Raw genomic sequence first — 19,524 nt, 5'->3', positions numbered from 1 at the left:
GATTGAAACATATAAGATTATTAAGGGATTGGACACGCTAGAGGCAGGAAACATGTTCCCGATATTGGGGGAGTCCAGAACCAGAGGCCACAATTTGAGAATAAGGGGTAGGCCATTTAGAACGGAGTTGAGGAAAAACCTTTTCACCCAGGGGTTGTGGATCTGTGGAATGCTCTGCCTCAGAAGGCAGTAGAGGCCAATTCTCTGGATACTTTCAAGAAAGCGTTAGATAAAGCTCTTAAAGATAGTGGAGTCAAGGGATATGGGGAGAAGGCAGGAACGGGGTACTGATTGTGGATGATCAGCCATGATCACAGTGAATGGCGGTGCTGGCTCGAAGGGCCGAATGGCCTACTCCTGCACCTATTGTCTATTGTCTATAACTCACTAACAGAAACTAAACTCTGTAGAAAGTCCCCCTTTTCCATTTCACAGGCCCCATGATCCATGATGGGAAGTTTTCCGGTTTGCAAACTCTGAGAGTTGTTTAAAGGTATAGCAGATATGTGAGTGTCGTTAAGAGTTAAATGGTAATGAGAGAGCCTGGGAGGGTTTATAAACCGGAAAACTACCCACCATGGATCAGAACTGAAGAAGCCTCTTGGATGAGTGGCGAAATGTCGTTTAGACAACACAGCAAATCCAATTGCCTTGATTTACTACTGTTTGATATACAATGACCTGGGTGACTGAGAACCTTCACAGACATATGACTGGTTCCGAGGGGTTTCTCAGTGCCATCCAGTTCACTACAATGAAGGATGAGCTCACTCCGCAGGGATCTCCAATCTTTTTTATGCCATGGGCCAATACCATTAAGCAAAGAGTCCATTGTCCCCAGGTTGGGGACCCCTTCTCTAGAGGAACTTGGGCCACTGTTTTGTCATTAACTCACCAAGTGAGTGCGACTAGCTCTCCCTGTTAGCCACCCCTCAGTCATGTTCCCATTTCCTTCCAACTCATGGATGATGTGGAGGCAAGGTGTTGACGTAATGGAATGACGTGAGGATTGCTGGCTGATACTCAGATCTGTAGGATCAGGCCTGCACTGCCCAGATCTGTAAAGAATTGAATAAGCAAACTCCTCTGCTGCTTTATGGCAAATCATTCATCTTTGTTTCAATTCAGGGATTGTAAATATGAGCTTCCCGCTTTCGGATCAGCCGGTGATTGGAGAGTGGTTAATCTTCGTGGAGCTTCAAGGATACACTTACAACAAAACGTTTGAAGTGCAGAAATATGGTGAGTGTGGCACCTGACCGCAGATACAGTCTGCTGGCATTTACACTTCACCAGGAACGAAGCAGCTGGCAAATACAGACCGTGGAGATTAGTCTTACACACAAATACAGCCCAGTACATGGACTGGCTGGACTTGCTTGGGCACACACACGGAGTGCCAGCACTTACACTGTCCTGCACACGTACTGCCTGTACTTGCACAGCCCCATACGCGGACTGCCAGCGTACAGCTGGTGCTTGGAGCTGGCTGGAAGAGAGTGAGGCCAGGCTCAGAGACAAACTCTGATGAGTTTCTATCAGATTCTAGTTATTTTGGCAGGAATTTTAACCAAGGGGCAGGGTCTGTTTCTAATTCATTAAAATTAAAAGCGTTAATTCTGTGTTGCTCCGGTGGTAACCAGATACTGTTGGGTAAAGGGGCAAGACTGGCTCTTCACCGTGGCAAGAACCACAGTGAGATACCAGCCCAGTCTCCAGTCCTGACCTGCTGCTTCTGAGCACCGAGGTCGGGTGCTCTGTTATTGGTCACAGAATTTGCTGCTCGTGTGACACAGATGACCCTTGGTTTTCTGCCAAGCTCAGACCCAGCTGGCTATGCCTTGCTGCAACATCCATTTTAAAAGCTATCGTCCTTGTGTAGAAGCCTTCCATGTACTTCACCTGTTCCTTTACGTAATGTCTCTTCGACCCACAGATACCCGTCTCCCCCAAATTTAATCACTTGGCCGTTGAAACCTCGAAACCGCGGACTGCCAGCGTACAGCTGGTGCTTGGAGCCACGGATTGCCGACATTTCTCTCCCCAAACACCACTCTCTCTCGTGCTTTTCATTTTTTTTCTGTCTTTCCTCTCACTCTCATTCTCTCTCTTTTTATTTCTCTATATTTTTTCTTTCTCTTTTTCTCTTCTTTTACTCCTCTGCCACCAACCCCTTTTTAGTCTTTCTTGTGTGCTCTTTACCTCTGCCCCCTTTCTGTCTGTCTGTCTCTCTCCCTTTCTCTCACTCTGTCTTTTTATCTCTCTTTATCTTTCTTTCTTCCCCTCTCTTTCCCTTCCTCCCTCTCTTTTTTTTCCTCTCTCTCGCATGGTATGCAAGTTATGTCAGGAATTTGGGTCAGGGAGTTGAAAAGATTCCTTGAGGAATGATTCCAGATTTAGTGGGTGGTTGCAGTGAGGTGGGGGAGGAGTTTTAAGCCCTTCTTTCGTATCCATCTGGGAATGGTTTGGACCAGGACTGCTGAAGAAAGCTGTTTGGTTCAGGGTGCTTGTGCTCCTCTCCTCTCCATCCCTATACAAACTCAAGCCAGGCGACTGCTGCCTGACATTCCACCTCCTGTGCAGCTTTCTGCCACCAGCGCAGGCCGAGTCTGGCTCACTTGGTACTCCTTCCTTCCCGGCCGACCCTGGCTCACTGCCTGCTAACACCTAGATTCCTAAAATTCTGCCTGCTCTTTTCGCAGATCCCTTTTTAGCTTCTGCCCTGCCTGTCTCTGTGACCCGTAATCCTATGACCCGCTGGTTTTCAAAGCTGCTTCCCAGTAGGAAATGTCAAAAAATCGAGAGCGAGGAACAGTACTGTGGCTGGTGACCTAAAGCTTGCCCAGAGATGAGCACTAGGGTGTGTCTTGGAGGAGAAAATGTGGGAAATATTGATCCCTTTTCATAATAACTACCGATGGCTCAGTTTTTGGGCTGACAGAACACAGGATCAGAAGTCAACACCAAATACTGTAACAGCAACCAAATACAGTAACAAAAAGCGTGTGTTACTGCAACAAACAATTAGCTGAAGGAACTCAGTGAATCAGGCAGCAATTGTAGGGGGAATGGACAGTCAGTGTTTCGGGCCGAGGCCCTTTAGCCAGATGTGTGAAAATTCAATGTTCATTCTAGAAGGTTGCAAAATCCTGAGATGGAAGATATGGTACTTTGGTCCTTGCTGTAGCAGTGAAGGAAGTCACAGAATAAAGGTCAGAGTGGCAGTGGGATTCAGAATTGAAGTGGTATGCAGCAGGAAGTTTAGGATGGCCTCTGTTGATCAAGCACAGTTACTTAAAGCGATTACCCAGTCAGCATCTTGTTTCTCCAGTGTGCAGGAGAACACATTCTGAACACCAAGTGCGATACACTGTACTGGAAGAATTGCAAGTGTATTGCTGCCTCACCTCGATTGATTGTTTAGGGTTCTGGGCAGTGGGGAAGAGGAGATGAACGGACAGGATTTACATCATCTCCAGTTGGATGGGGAGGCGCTATGAAGCTGGGAGTGGTGGATGAGGACAGAGAGTGAACCAGAGGGTCCCTACAAGATGCAGAAAGAGGAAGATGTGACACGCTAAATCTGGCTGAAGTTCTACCACTGTTTCTGTTTTTGTTTCAGATTTCACATCTGCAGTTTTATCTGTTTTCCATTACTGCAGAACAGAGACAGCACATATTAGACGCAGGGTAAAGCTCCCTCTCCACTTTCCTGTCACACACTCCCAGGGCAGGGATAGCATGTTTTAGACAAAGCGTTAACTTGCCTTTACCCTGTCCCATCAAGCACTCTTAGAGCCCACAGGTCAGATACAGAGTAAACCTCCCCCACCCACCCCCCACACACACTGGCAGTACAGGAAAAGCCCAGGTTACATACAATGTAAATCTCCTTCTACTTGGTCCCCTTAAACACTGACCTCCTGAGGGTGAGCAAGGTTATCAGCTTCTAGCGGATCTGGACCATTCTGGGGACTTGTCATATAGCTCTCGGCAAAGACTCGGCAAATTTGCTCCCCAAAGATGTAGCAGCTGGCAAAGTGTCCCCGTGGGCTGGTTTCAGATTCTATGTGCCAAAAGTGATTGGTTACAACAAACCTCACTGCATCCCGCATCCATGGCGTTCGCAATTTTGAAAGTTTTCTGGCAGAGTGAAAAAACGTACTGTGTTTCCACTAGCAGGAGGTTGATCACCAAAGTACACACATTTAAAATTGGCAAAAGATCACAGAAGACAAGGAGAAATATTTTTGCAGTCAGTTGTTATGATCTGAAATGCACTGTCTAAAAGAGTGGTGGAAATAGTTTCAGTGAGAGCTATTAACAGGGAGTTGGGTAAATATTTGAAGAGGAAAAATCTGCAGAGCTCATAGGGACAGAACAGGGAAGTGACAGTGACTGGAGAATTCTTTCTTAGAGCCAGCACATATATGATGGGCCAAATGGCTTTCCATGCTATACCAGTCTGTGATTCCTACTGAATGTTTCATTCCACCTTGTGGCTTCTTCAACCAGATGATATAATTTTCTACTGGAGTGAGAATATTCCCTTTATTCTTCCATACAGTGTTACCAAAGTTTGAACTCACTATTGATCCTCCCAAGTACATCCAGGACTTGAACAAGTGTGAGGAGGGAACTGTCCATGCCAGGTAAGCGACTCTAACTCCTGGGGAGAAAGCTGACTAACGGAGCCTCTGAGTACACAGCCCGAGGTAAAGGCCTTCATGACCTTTGACTCTAAACACCAAGGAGCTTCTCACTAAACTTTACTTCTCTGCCAGTAGCTCAGACCACACAGGCACATTCCCCACCTAGAACCGAACTTCTCAACACTAGTCGCTAAAGTCCTAAAAGTTATAGCAACCTTGCAACTTTTTCTCAACTGGGGAGACATCTTCAGTCTGACCGCCACGGCTGCCCTCTGATGCATAAGGCTGAACCTGTACGTTTAGAACAGGGTACGTTGAAAGATCAGTCCCCACCCCTACACAACACCACAGAGCAGGCCAGAATCTGACTGTATTAATTTTAAACTGCTCTTGCAGCTCAAAGCCTGGTTATCTTAGGGAGGCTATAGCACTGCTAATCTAACCAACTAGCAGCTTAGGAGGTGGTGGAAAGGGACAAGGGTTGGGGAGTGGACAATGTTTAAAAAAAAAAGAATCTCACACAAAGTAAATGTTCTGCTGATATATAAACGTCTATTTCTTTGACCCAGACTTGCACATCTGGATGTGCAAATATTTCATTATTAGTTGGCTGCTATTTAACTACTTGCATCTGATATAAGGACTTGATGAATTTCCCAGTCGATTCCAGTGGATGAAACCCACATATTAGTGCCCAGTCTAGGATTGCGGAATGGAGTCACTGTGGATTGCCACAAATTGGAACGTCTCGGTCCAATCTACCTCTTACTCCTTCATCAAGTTCAGGTGCTAACTGTTTCCCAGAGCCTGCAGCGGCACCCACTATATCAAATAGGAGACTATTCAGCTTTAGTAAATCCCAGCCGATCTATCACTAACTCCATTTATCCACCCATGTTCCGCATTCTTTGGTTTTCAACACACAACAAAATAAGATCTACTGTTGCCTTGAAATCACCGATTGAGATCACACAATCTTCTGGGGAGAGAACTCCAGATTTCCATTGGCCTTTGAAGAGGCACTTCCTGATGTCCAACTGAATGGCCAGATTTCAAGATTCTGCCTCCACATTCAGGGCTTTTCCCACAGAAGAATTTTAAGAGGTTAGATTCAATAAAGATTGGTCTGGACAGTGAGGTCCTTGAAGTGATCCAGCAGAAGAAGTGTCTGGGAGCAGATTAAGAGGAAACTTCCTCGGACCCTCTGCGCCCTACTAAAATGGTTGGAGTGAAGGCTTCAGGATTTTAACAGAGTAAACTGGTAATGGTGTTTGCTGAATATTGGGATGTGGCAGTGGGTTAATTCTCCATCAAAACCTTGCTGCATGCTCAGAAACAACATTGATTTGGAGATGTTCATTCATGGTGTTGGGTGGGAAGGTAGGCTCGCAGTTGACTCTGTGTGGCTCTGCCAAACCACTTCTTCCCCCTTGTGCACTCTCTCTCTCTCTCTTTCTCTCATTCTCTTGAGGTACACGTTTGGTAAACCAGTGTTGGGGAGACTGACAGTGAACATGACGGTGAATGGAGTGGGTTACTACAGGCACGAGCTGGGACACCCTGTGGTGAAAATTATGGAGGTATGGAATCTCTGGCTGCTGAGATCAATTTCTTGAACTGAGGAAGCATTAATCTTGTAGAATGAATCAATTTTCATTTCAGCATTAAGTAAACATGTAAATGGGGACAACAGATACAAAGTTAATCTCTCTTTGCACGGTCCCATCGAATGTACAGGATCATCATTACAAAATTCCATTTATATTGAATGGGTATAGTGTGGGTTCAATACAGATACTCCCAGGGAAGGGAGAACGTGGATTTTACAGGTAGTCTATACTGTTAACATACAGGGAAGGATAGAGATTGAAGCTCTCCTTACGCTGACACTCCCAGGGCAAGGGCAGTCAGGCTAATTCTCCCTCTGTCAAACATTTGCAGGGTAGATAAGCATGGGTTGGATTCAGAAAACAGTTCCCTCTATGTTGCCCTGTCTGACACTTCCAAGGTATGCAAACAGCTGAATTTATTCTCCACCCGGATGAACGTCAATATCCCAATGTCTCCTGGTGTGTCTTGCCAAGTTCACACATTTATGGATGGTACACTCACTTTTGAGTTAGGACCCTTTGTAGATGCTGCCTGACCTGCTGAGTTCCTCCGGCATTTTGTGTGTTCCCGTTGCCTCTCTCATTCTTCCACTGAAAACAACCCTCTTTTTAACCCTGCAGATTGACGGCTCGGCCTCCTTCCCCATTTGTGTCAAGGACATGATGCCCGTGGATGTTCCGGAACATTTCCGAGGCTCGCTCAACATCTGGGCCTCGGTGCTGAGTGGCGACGGCAGCACACAGATCACCTTTGATGATTCGACCCCGGTTCACAAGCAGCTCATCGACATCAAGTATTCCAAGGACACTCGCAAGCAGTTCAAGCCAGGCCTTCCTTACAAAGGAAAGGTAACCTCGAGCTCATGAAGCGTGGGACCCTTGTAATGAAGCCTCCCAAATCTCAGGACATTACAGTGTAATCCTAATCCATCAGCTCAATTCCATAAAGAGACACCCCACCACCCTCACTCTCCCAATTTTTACTGAGTGCACACTCACTCCAGGGTGCTAGCTATCCTTGGCCTGGTGCAAGTCCTGACACTGAAAAAGAGATTAAAGAAAATCTAAAGATGAGCTTTATTTGTCATATGTGCATCAAAACATATATTGAAATGTGAACTTCTTTACTCAGAGAGTGGTAGCTGTGTGGAATGAGCTTCCAGTAGAAGTGGTAGAGGCAGGTTCGATTTTGTCATATAAAAAAAAATTGGATAGGTATATGGACAGGAAAGGAATGGAGGGTTCTGGGCTGAGTGCAGGTGGATGGGACTAGGTGAGAGTAAGAGTTCAGCACGGACTAGAAGGGCCGAGATGGCCTGTTTCCATGCTGTAATTGTTATATGGTTATATCAAATCAGCGAGGAGTGTGCTGGGCAATTGTCACTGTGCCTCTGGCACTAACATAGCATACCCACAACTCTCTAACTCTATCGTGTGCCTGGAAAGTGGGAGGAAACCAGGGCACACGGAGAAGACCCACGCAGTCATGAGGAGAACGTACAAACTCCTTACAGACAGTGGAGGAAATTGAACTGGTGCTGTAATAACGTTACGCTAATCACTATGCTGCCATGCCACCCATGGTACATGGTGAAATGGGTACCCAAGGCTCCCCGGGCCCTGGCACACGATGTTGGCTCTGGAACACAGTGCAACCTTGGCCTGGCAATGTGTCTTGGTAATAGATGACTGGGCAGTCCTGGGTCCGACACACACCACACTTCTCTCCTTTAAGATTTCCACCCAAGCCCTTTGACCATGCTTCTGGTCACTGCTGTAATATCGTCTACTAGGGCCCAGTGTCACTCTTTATTTGAAAATCTCTCTGGTGAAGAGCCTTGGGATAGTTTACTTTGTAAAAGGTGCTGCAGGAATGAGAGCCAAATCCCAGAAATATCTTCCTTGGGTCTGCTCTGCTCTGCTCATCCATGGCTGACTTATTTTCCCTCTCAACCCCATTCTCCCAGCTTCCTGTAACCTTTGGGGCCTTTAATAATCAAGAGCCTATCAACCTCCACTTTAAGTATAACCAATATCTTGTCCTCCATAGCCATCTGTGGCAATAAATTGCACAGATTCATCACCCTCTGGATAAAGAAATTCCTCCTTGTTGTCCTTCTTGTAGGTGGAGGTGACGTATCCTGATGGAAGTCCTGCAAATGGCATCACTGTGCGGATCAAAGCTGAGCTCACTCCAAAGGACAATGTCTACACGAGTGAACTGGTGTCTGAGGACAGCAAGGTGGAGTTTGAGATTCCATCTATCCCCACTGCTGCCCAGTATGTCTGGCTGGAGGTGAGGAGGGAAAGGCCACGTGGTGAGAGAAACCTTATCCTCACAAATACGTGTGTACGTGTGTGCACGCATGCACACATACACGAGCGTGCATACACAGACGCACATTGCCACTTACACCTTCATAGATTAATACTCAAATATGCAGGCCCTTCGAAATAATAACACCTAGGAATTTAAAGTAAATATTCACTTACACGTGCACATTTATTGCATATACACATTCACGTGTGCATGTGTATCCTCACAAACGCATACACACATTTGTACTTCCTCGTGTTTTCCCTCACACACAGAAGTACTTTGACACAAATCTGTGTATAAACATCCGTGCTTGTACAAATACATCAAATTTATGTGAGAACATGAACACGTGTTCCTGGAAAGGATGCGCATACGCGTAGTTGCTCACTCAGACTTTACACAATAGACCATGGGCAATAGAAAGCAAATGGAAATGTTTCTCATCACCTCTCATCCCTTTCACTTAAGACGACCAATGATAAAGAGCACGGGCTTCATTACGAATTATATTCTTACCTCTCCTCAGACTAAGGTGACAGCCATCAATGGAACACCGGCTGGTGACCAGTATCTGCCTAGCTACCTGTCCATTAGCAGCTGGTATTCGCCAAGCAAGTGCCATATTCAGATGCAGGGGCCAGAGCGGGCGCTGCAGGTGAGATATTATGCTCTGCAGCATCTTGTTTTCCCCTTCTCACTGCCAGTATCGAAGAACATTGCAGTGACTCTGGAAACTACAGCCAGTCTCCTCAACTAACATTCAGCCACTGATTAACAGCTGCAAATGTGATCACTATAATACACCTCCTGCAGGAGATCTGTTCATCCCATTGAATCTGTGCTGCCTCTTTGAAGGAGCTTTTCTCCTTGTCCCACGTCCTTGTTGTTTTCCTTGAGCTCTGAGGCCTTTTTCCTGTCAAGACCGTAAGACATGGGAGCAGAATCCGGCCATTTGGCCCATTGGGTTGGGTCTGCTCCACCATTCCATCATGGCTGATGTAGTTTCCCTCTCAATCCCATTCTCCCACCTTCTCCTTGTCACCTTTGATGCCCTCAAGAGGCTATCAACCTTCGCTTTAAGGATTCCCAATGACTTGGCTTCCATAGCCATCTGTGGCAATGAACTGGACTGATTCATCACGCTTAGGGTAAAGAAATCCCTCATCTCATTTCTAAAGGCATGTCCATCTATAGCAGAGGTTCCCAACCTTTTTTATGCCATTAACTGAGGAGCCCATGGACCCCTGAAACAACCCTCTAGTCCTAGACTCTCCCACTAACAGAAACATGCTCTCCATGTCTGCTCTATCTACGCCTTACGATATTCGGAACATTCTAATGAGATCCTCCCTCACTCTTCTAAACGCGAGTGAGTACGGGCTCAGAGGCATCAAACGTTTCTCACAAGTTAACCCCTTCATTACTGGGTAAGTCAAGTACTTACCTAGCTCCCTTTGAAAGTTCCTCTACTCTTTTAGGTGATTCTTGATCACAGCAGCCCTCCAGGTCTCTTATCTGATCACCTTAAACCTCTGTCCCCTATGGAGCCCAATATGCTAAGGCCAATTGTGGCCTTTCCTGTTGCTTGACTAGCGGCAGGGGGCTCAGTGCCCCGTGAGGGTGGGCTCGTTGGTACACTGTGACTGAGGAAGCTCTCTCGTCTCTGACTGCTCCAGGTGGGTGAGGAGGCCTGGATTCCAGTGAAATCCACCTGTCCCTGTGACTTTGCCTTACACTTTGAGATCGCCTCACGGGGCAACATTGTGAGAACCGGGGTACAGCCAGCCAGCATCACCCGGCTGCGCAGTAGGAGGGCCACTGTCATCTTTGACAAGAAGAAACAGTCATCACAGACCTCGCAGAACCGTAAGTCGGAGGGAGAGCCAGGGAGGGAGTACGGTCCACTGGATGGAGGGAGGGTTGGAAGGTTCACAATGAGGACAGAGAGAGTGCTGGAGGGATGGGTGGTTAAAAGACCAGACAGGGAGGAAGAGAGGATCAGAGAAGGCGAGGTTGGATAGATGGAGGGAGGGTGGTTCAGAGGGAGAGTCAGAGTGAGTGAATGAGCAGCTGGTAGGAGGGAGGGTAAGACAAATGGATAGTGAGAGGGAAAGGGTTAAATGGAGAGATGTGATGGACAGATAGATGGAGTTGAAACTGGACTGATACACTGTGAAAGGCAGGGGTGGTTGGACAATGTAGTCAGACAGAGGGAGATGGACAAAATTAAACACCCTGCTTTCTCCTCAGTGCGGGCCATGTCTCCAGCCGGTGAAGTTGGTGTGTGCACGACCTACTTACACTTCAGGGTCACGCATGACATGAGCCCACTCAGCCGCCTGCTCCTGTACTACGTGCGAGAAAATGGCGAGGGCATCACCGACAGCATCCAGATTCCAGTACAGCCATCCTATGAAAACAAGGTGGGTGAGCAACAACATCGGTCACGGTTACAGGTATGTATCACCTGTAACAAAAGAGAGGCTTCAGTGTGTCGCCAGACAAAATTGGGCATTGAGTTGCACTTTGTGGAGCTAGCATGAGGGCCTGTTTCTGGCTAAACCATGCTATGACTGAATGACTGAGTTAGGGTGATGGGTCAAAGGACGGTTTTAAAGGGGAAGCAAAGTGGAGTATCTAGAGGTTTAGGAAGGGAAATTCCCCAGTTTAGGATCCAAATAGCTGAAGGCATGGCTGTCAGTGGAGATGCAGTAAAGGCCAGAATCAGTTGGAGGACAGTTGTTCGGATAGCAGGGATTTTAGAAATGGGAAGGTGAGTTAGAGTCTTAGTGGGATTTGGAAGCACAATTCATAATTTCAAAATCAGCCCACTGCTGCCCCAGGACGCTGCCTGGTCCCTGAGCCGGGAAAGTGTTTCATTTGTTTTGTGGGTGCAATGAAGTTTGAATTGGTGGGGGCTGTTGTGTGTTCATTAAATGCGCTGGATTCATGATAACTGGACATGTTCCTGGTTGAAATTTCCAGGTATCGATTTCACTCTCCTCTAACAAAACAATGCCTGGTGACCCCATCAGTGTGACGGTGAAGGGCAAGGCACGGTCGTGCGTTTGCATTGCATCTGTGGATAAGAGTGTGTACCTGCTGAAACCTGGCTTCCAGCTCACAACTGACAAGGTAATTACAGCTTACCCCTCTCACCGACATTCATCCTTGGTATGATGGTCATTCCATCTTTCAGACTGATTTATTATTTATTTAGGCCAGGATATTCTGTACTGTAAATGCTTTTACTTCCTTCAGTTCTGTTAACTTAAATCTCCCAACTTTAAAAACCTATTTAAACCCCAGTGTGGAACGTTTAGTTGACCCCAGACTTAACAATCTTACCTGGGGAGGGACCTTTGGATTTCCATGCCCATCCAGACAAAGCAGACCATTTGACTGGCATCTATGCACTATCCTGAGCATCCCTTTCCTCCACCGCTAGTGCAAGTCTTGTACAGTGTACGCTGTCTATAAAACACTCAGCTGGGCTTTCTCCAGTGGCACCTCACAAACATGTGATCTCTACCACCAAGCAAGGTCAAGGGAAGTGAGCGAATGGAACCAACTTTCAGTGGGATACCATTCTGATTTTGAAACCTATCATCTATATTGGAAACATCTTCACAATAAATGTGGCAGTTCCCGAAGGTGCTTTTTCAAAGGCAGTTAAGAATGGGAAATGAATGCTGGACTTTGAATGGTATTCAAAATTCTGAAAGTTGATCACAAATAATATCACCCTGAATAGTCTGGCTCTACTTATGGCTGTTCTTATTTTTTCTCTATACGCACCCACTAGTGGGAAGATTTATTTATTTAGAGATACAGCGTGGAACAGGCCCTCTTGGCCCAACGAGCCACGTTGCCAGCAACCCAGCTATTTAACACTAGCCTAATCCCAGGACAATTTAAAATGATCAGTTAGTCTACTTACCGCTACATCTTTGGACTCCGGGGGTGGGGGGGCAGTGGCTTATCTAATTTATGGTAGGTATGGCACGTGCCCTGGGCGCCACTTGAAGGGGAGCGCCACTGAGCTGTTTCTATTAAAGTCAGACAAGCCATCCTCGGATAGTGAAAAAAGAATTTTCTTCAGATGTATGATCTGTCTTTGATTATCATGGGTGAGAAGCACTCGGATGGCCTTATTTCAGAGCATTGTGTAAGAAAACCATGAAACGTTTCTTCATGAAGAAGGAGGAAAGTGGAGCTGAAGGACGGAAGTTGGAGGCGGAGGAAGCCAAGAAGTCGAGAGCAAGTTCTTCATGCCCTTTGAAAAGCCTGGAACAAGTAGTTCGACATGTTCCATGGAGTCACCCGCACCTGCTACAAGTTTGTTAGAATGTTAGAAAGATGGATCAAGTACAAATGTGTCACAAGCCGAGGAGGAAGTCAAGTCAGATAAATCCGAGTATGACGAGATTAAGAGTGAGGCTGCCACAGAGAACGTGGACGTGACAGGAGGGGAAGACGATGGTGGTGGTGGTGATGTTGAGTTTATTGACGAGGTTTTACCTGATGTGATTGAACCTGACGACACTGAACCCAGTGAACTGGATGGTGTCAAAGAGCCTCGAACTGTCATACCAGAAGTGATTGAACAGCATGACACTGGACTTCTGAAGTTCGACAAGGATACCGGAAAAGCAATTCTGCCTGACGCATTGAGAACAGAAATAATAAAGCTGGGTTCGGAGTATTTCCAGAACAGTGAGGGGCCTTTCCTACCAACAAATAACCACTCAATGAACAAAACTTGGTTCAAGAGGAAATTGGGAAATGGTCGTGGTGAGGAAGTGACTCACTCATGGCTTGTCTATTCCCCTTCTTAAAAAGTCTGCATTTTGTATCTGTTGTTTTCTCTATTCCCGGTCAGACCATCAATCCTCACTGGAGCAGGAAAGTGGATTCAACCAGTGGAAAGCACCTGAAAGGATTAGTGTTCATGGAAATGCCAAGAATCATTGGGAATGCTTCACACGGTGGAAAGAAGTTTAGCTGGAAACAGAGGAGTTATTGATGCAGTAATTCTGTCACAGATTGAGAAGGAAAAGCAGAAGTGGTGTGATATCTTGATGAGAATCCTTCACCGCATAAAATTCCTTGCTACTCAGAACCTGGCTTTGCAAGGACACAGGGAGTCACTTCAGCTAGACGATGACTCCAATGTGGGAAATTTCCTTGGCTTACTGAAACTACTGGCCATCTTTGACCCTGTCATAAAAGAACACCTCACTCATTTGGAAAGTCATCCTGGATCCACATCTTATCTTTCACCGGGTGTCCAGAATGAATTCATCCACATGATGGCATCCACTGTTCTCTGGAGTTTACTGAGAAGCAGTCGTAAAGCCAAATAATATGGTCTCATGTTTGACTTGACTACTGATCAGGCGCACCGTAAGCAGATGTCAGAAGTAGTGAGGTACGTAAAAGTTGATTTTGAGAGGAAAACAGTCCATGTTAGAGAGTCCTTCCTTGGTTTTATCCAGATAAGCCAGAAGGATGCTGAGAGCTTGGCTGTAAACATCTTGAAACAGCTAGAGAAGGACGAAATGGAGCTACACAATTGTTGGTCACAGTGCTATGACAACGCTGCTGTGATGGCTGGACACAGAAGTGGTGTTCATCAAAGAATAAGTGAGAAAAACAACCTGGCAGTGTTTGTGAATTGCGATAATCACTCACTCAGCTTGGTGGGTGTACATGCAGCCAAACAGGATACAATGATGGTCACGTTTTTTGGAACCATCGAAGCTCTATGTGTGTTTTTCTCTCGTTCAACACAGCACTGGGAAAAACTCAAAAACACTGTGCCTGTGGTTGTTAAGTCGGAGTCTAAAACCTGGTGGAGTGCAAGGACAGAAGCAGTGAAGCCCATCAACAAGTACCTTGAGGAGATGCTTCAAGTTCTCCAGAACATGATAGACAATGAAAACAAGACCAGGGAAACAAGAAGTGACACAAGGCAGCTGTACAACTGCATGTTGAGTTACGATTTTCTGATTTTGCTAGGATTTTGGAACAAAGTACTCATTTGCATTGACCGTATTCAAAAGAGGCTGCAGGATCCTAGCATGAGCTTCCACGATGCTGCCCTGGATTTGAAAGCCTGCCAAGATCATTTTTATGATGAAAGAGATGTGTTGGTCAGTGAGTCACTCGAAGAAGGAGTCGGTCTCTGTTTGAAGTTGAAAGATGTCAGAGACGAAAGAAACGAATGGCTGTTGAGAACTCGAGAGACGCTGGGTTCACAGCTAAGGAGGAAATGGAAAGAGTCATGAAGGGAACACTCGACCGTCTTCACGAGAAATGAACGAAAGGTTCACTCGTTTGCACGACACTGACGCCAAGTTTGGGTTCCTCCTCAATGTCGAGGGAGGGACTGTGTTATGGCGCCGACAGTAATGACCTAAAGAAGAAGTGCGAAAACTTGGGCGAATTGTACAGCTCTGATGTTGATGGACAGCAGCTACATGAAGAAATTTTCGATTGCAGAATGTTGCTATCAAGGTGGGTCAACATGAAAATATCAAGACCTGAAGAGCTTCTTGAATTTATTGTTCAGTATGGCGATGAGAGCATCTTCCCCAATCTTCGCATTGCTATTCAGATAATGCTAACCATCGCAATTTCCATCGCCAGCTGTGAGAGATCATTCAGCGAGTTAAAACTAATACTTTCGTATTTGAGAGCCTCCATGGGTCAAGGCAGACTCTGTGATCTTACTCTGCTGAGTGTAGAAAGAGAAGAAACTGAAAAAAACTGACTTTGATCACATCATAGACCAATTTGCATCAGTGAAAGTAAGGAAGGTGCAATTATAATTTTCATGTGGTGCCATAAGGAGGGAGGAGAAGATGGCTGCGCGATGCAGTGTGCGCGGCCGTTCCGAATGAATATCGATATGTGTAACTAGGGGTCGTGCATCGATCCGAATTTGATGGGGACAGCCGTGAAAGTGCAGAGGAACATCTGGAGCAACTTCTGAAATGCCTGCTTCGCTGCTGCTGCTACTGTGAAACCGAGAATCTCCGGAGACGTAGGCCCCAAATCCTTGGCTTTGCGTATCGCCTGTTGCCGGGGCTGGGGTCGAAACGCTCGGCAGAGATGGTACTCAGTGCTCGGTGTCGAATAGGTGGTCGGAGGCTCAGAGTTTTTCGGACAGACTCGGAATCGGACTGTGGTTGGATGCTTTCAGGATGCTGCATTGGCAATTTGGCGGCGCTGGAGGTTTACCGTCTGCGTGAGATGATGGGACTTTCGAGAGACTCTGAGACTTTTACTGTGCCATGGTCTGTTCTTATCAAATTACGGTATTGCTTTGCACTGTTGTAACTATATGTTATAATTATGTGGTTTTTGTTAGTTTTTAAGTTGGTATGTCATGGTTTTTGTGATATCATTCCTGGAAAAACATTTTTATCATTTCTAAATGTATGCATTACTAAATGACAATAAAAGGGGACTACGTGTCCTCATAATCATAATTTGTTAGTTAAAAGATTAACGAGCTTGACTTGTATTTTTGAGCTGATATTATGGCAAAGTTACCTAAATAAGCGGTCCCTAACCACCGGGCCGCAGACCGGTACCGGGCCGCAAGGAAACGATATGATTTGGCGATAGGAGTCAGCTGCACCTTTCCTCATTCCCTGTCATGGCTTGAGCTTGAATTTACGTGAGGTCATTACGCACGCGTCATCCATGTCAGCGCGGGAAGGAGATCAACTCCTCGAGCTTGCAAATGACGGTGGGCTGTAAAGTATGTTTGATATAACATCTCTGCCGGCATTCTGGATCAAGGTCAAGGCTGAATATCCTGAGATAGCCACGAAAGCACTGAAAATGTTGCTTTCGTTTCCAACATCATATCGCTGCGAAGCAGGGTTTTCTGCAATGAATGCAACAAAATCTAAATCACGGAATAGACTGGACATAAGGAACCCCCTTCGAGTATCGCTGTCTCCCATCACCCCTCGATAGGACCGTCTTGTTGCAGGAAAACAAGCCCAGAGCTCCCACTGATTCAGCGATATTGGTGTGTTGCAATGATTTTATATGTTCATATGGGGAAAATATGCGCTGTGTGTTTAATATCCAAATGTTACTTAAAATGTTATGATGCTGTTGACTTACTTATATAACCATATAACAATTACAGCACGGAAACAGGCCATCTCGCCCCTTCTAATCTGTGCCGAACGCTACTCTCACCTAGTCCCACGGACCTGCACTCGGCCCATAATCCTCCATTCCTTTCCTGTCCATATACCTGTTCAATTTTTCTTTAAATCATCATATTGAAGCTGCCTCTACCACTTCTACTGGAAGTTCGTTCAATGCTTACTTCAAACTCCCCTGTCCTCCCCTGATAATTGATTTATCGCTATATTCATGTGAGGAAAATATGCGCAGTGTGTTTAATATTAAATTCGTTAGATAAATCATTTTAGAAACGAAATTGAGTGAATTAGCCACTTATCACCTATATTCCGGTCGTGATTAACCCCTCCCCCCAAACAGAATCGCCAAAAACGATTTGCAGGAAAAAAATCGGCTGGTACAGGCATGTGCACTGGTGCTCATGCAAGGCTTCATGGTCATTGTAGTCTCTCTGGGTAAACACAACGTATTTGACTGCTACACACATCAAAGTTGCTGGTGAACGCAGCAGGCCAGGTAGCATCTCTAGGAAGAGGTACAGTCGACGTTTCGGGCGGAGAACCTTCTTCAGGACTATCTGAAGGAAGAGTTAGTGAGAGATTTGAAAGGGGAGGGGGAGATCCAAAATGATAGGAGAAGACAGGAGGGGGAGGGATGGAGCCAAGAGCTGGACAGGTGATTGGCCAAGGGGATATGAGAGGATCATAGGGCAGGAGGCCCAGGGAGAAAGACAAGGGGCGGGGGAATCCCAGAGGATGGGCAAGGGGAATAGTCAGAGGGACAGAGGGAGAAAAAGGAGAGTGAGAGAAAGAATGTGTGTATAAAAATAAATAATGGATGGGGTACGAGGGGGAGGTGGGGCATTAGTGGAAGTTAGAGAAGTCAATGTTCATGCCATCAGGTTGGAGGCTACCCAGATGGAATACAAGGTGTTGTTCCTCCAACCTGAGCGTGGCTTCATCTTTACAGTAGAGGAGACCGTGGATAGACATGTCAGAATGGGAGTGGGATGTGGAATTAAAATGTGTGGCCACTGGGAGATCCTGCTTTCTTTGGCGGACAGAGCATAGGTGTTCAGCAAAGCGGTCTCCCAGTCTGCGTCGGGTCTCACCAATATATAGAAGGCCACATCGGGATCAACTCAGAGTCGTTCTCAAGGAGTCTGAGCACATGGTGTCCAGTGGTTCACTCTGGTAGCAAAGGGCTTTGGTGATGGATGTTGCAGATGGGACCTGCCTGGTGTGGAGGCACTGGGATCTGCGCTGGTCCAGGGAGCATTGCTGTCTTGCTTCCCTGTAGTGTTTATCTGCAGGAAAAGCCAGGGTGTACTGACCATCAGCTGGCCTTTAACTGTGTCCACTCGTTTCTCCAGATCTTTCAGGAACTGGCCGATTACGATGTCTCTGATGCTTTTGGAATTCCGAAGGAGGATGGTCACTTTTGGTGGCCGGGGCTCTCTTCACGAAGACGGAGATCATCCGTGTTCCCTTGGCACTGGGATATCACCAAGGATGCCCACTTCGCCTTCAGCGTAAGCACCATGTCATGGCAACCTCCCCCATCTCAGCTTGCCCACAATCTGTTTTCAGCCCACGTCCTCCTCTCATTTGGACATGGGTTCCCCAGACTCTGAATCTGATTGGGTTGGATCAACTCTTACTGGGATAGGTTCTCTAGGTATTGAATCTTACTTGATAATTGTCCCGCAAGCACTAGCCCTAATACTATACAGATTCCTCAGACCCCGACTCTTACTGGGGCACAGGTCCCCAGATTTGCTAGTGGATACTGTTCTGCTCTTCTACCCAAGACCAATTCTTTGATCTGTGTCTGCTTCCCCGGTTACATAGGAGACAGGCCTGGTGGTCATGACAGACGTGGTGAGTCTGAACCACAGACAGAATGGGGGGATGTACACTGACGAGGCCATGCCAGGCTTCCAGCCTCACACTGGCACCCTGGTGGCAGCCCTACAACCAAGGATCAGCCCTAGGTAAGAGGAGATCTTTATGTTTTACACTTACTGGAATGGGTCAATCCTTCAATGTGTAGTCCCCCGATAAGCCTGAGGCTCGCTCAGCTTGCGTTCATTTAGGGGGAGCAGCCTTCGGCCCCGCCAGACTGGGTAATCAAGTTTGTGTGGATGCTGTGTGATGTACCCCACCCTGCCAAATAACAGACAATACACCATATGTGGTTAAATGATTACACTTTATAGATTAATGCAATTAATAGAGATAAAATATAAAATAAAAGGCACCAAACTTATCAAAGTTCAATCACTTCGTGCACAACAGTTGGAGCTCAATTAACGGAGTCTTCTTTCCACCATTCGATCCTCTCCGACTGCCTGGAACCAACCACAGTGGTCGACCAGACGCTCCACATGAGTCTGTCTTCGTCTCCTCTCTTCGCCGAACACCCTGAGCCTCGGACTCCCGCTCGAGGTCCGTCCTGCTGCCCAGCTTACAGCATCGCGTCTCCTCTCACTGTCCCCATCTGCCTTCTGTCCCAAAGCTCACGAAAAACAATAGCTTACAGACACACAAGAAAGAATAACATCTATCCCAATTGGTTCGTTCGCTCTCTTATCAATAATATAACCCAAACAAGCAGAGAGAGAGAGAACACTCCTTACATTGCAGTTATTTTTACAGAAAAGCCATTTTAATTATAACATAGCAAAGAAGCTATTTTGTTAGCCTTCACAGTAACATAAAAGAAGAAACCCCTTACAAATGTAAAACTGTAGGGTCTCCTTTAAGGTTCA

General features: G+C 46.4%; 1 protein-coding gene across 1 annotated transcript in view; it reads left to right on the top strand.

The window, feature by feature from the left end:
* The window catches only part of cpamd8 (C3 and PZP like alpha-2-macroglobulin domain containing 8), a 108,392-nt gene that overhangs the window by 14,079 nt on the left and 74,789 nt on the right, over window positions 1-19,524 (top strand). Inside the window, exons 8-18 of the mRNA XM_063032606.1 lie at window positions 1,129-1,242; window positions 4,568-4,652; window positions 6,124-6,232; window positions 6,884-7,111; window positions 8,388-8,558; window positions 9,109-9,237; window positions 10,259-10,448; window positions 10,833-11,005; window positions 11,568-11,717; window positions 18,127-18,285; window positions 18,605-18,747. Of these exons, the coding sequence (XP_062888676.1) occupies window positions 1,129-1,242; window positions 4,568-4,652; window positions 6,124-6,232; window positions 6,884-7,111; window positions 8,388-8,558; window positions 9,109-9,237; window positions 10,259-10,448; window positions 10,833-11,005; window positions 11,568-11,717; window positions 18,127-18,285; window positions 18,605-18,747 (1,651 nt within the window). The remainder of the gene's footprint in view (window positions 1-1,128; window positions 1,243-4,567; window positions 4,653-6,123; window positions 6,233-6,883; window positions 7,112-8,387; window positions 8,559-9,108; window positions 9,238-10,258; window positions 10,449-10,832; window positions 11,006-11,567; window positions 11,718-18,126; window positions 18,286-18,604; window positions 18,748-19,524) is intronic.

Source organism: Mobula hypostoma, chromosome 24 (genome assembly GCF_963921235.1).
Source record: "Mobula hypostoma chromosome 24, sMobHyp1.1, whole genome shotgun sequence".
NCBI classification, from domain to species: domain Eukaryota; kingdom Metazoa; phylum Chordata; class Chondrichthyes; order Myliobatiformes; family Myliobatidae; genus Mobula; species Mobula hypostoma.
This window is presented reverse-complemented; position numbering and strand designations above follow the sequence as displayed.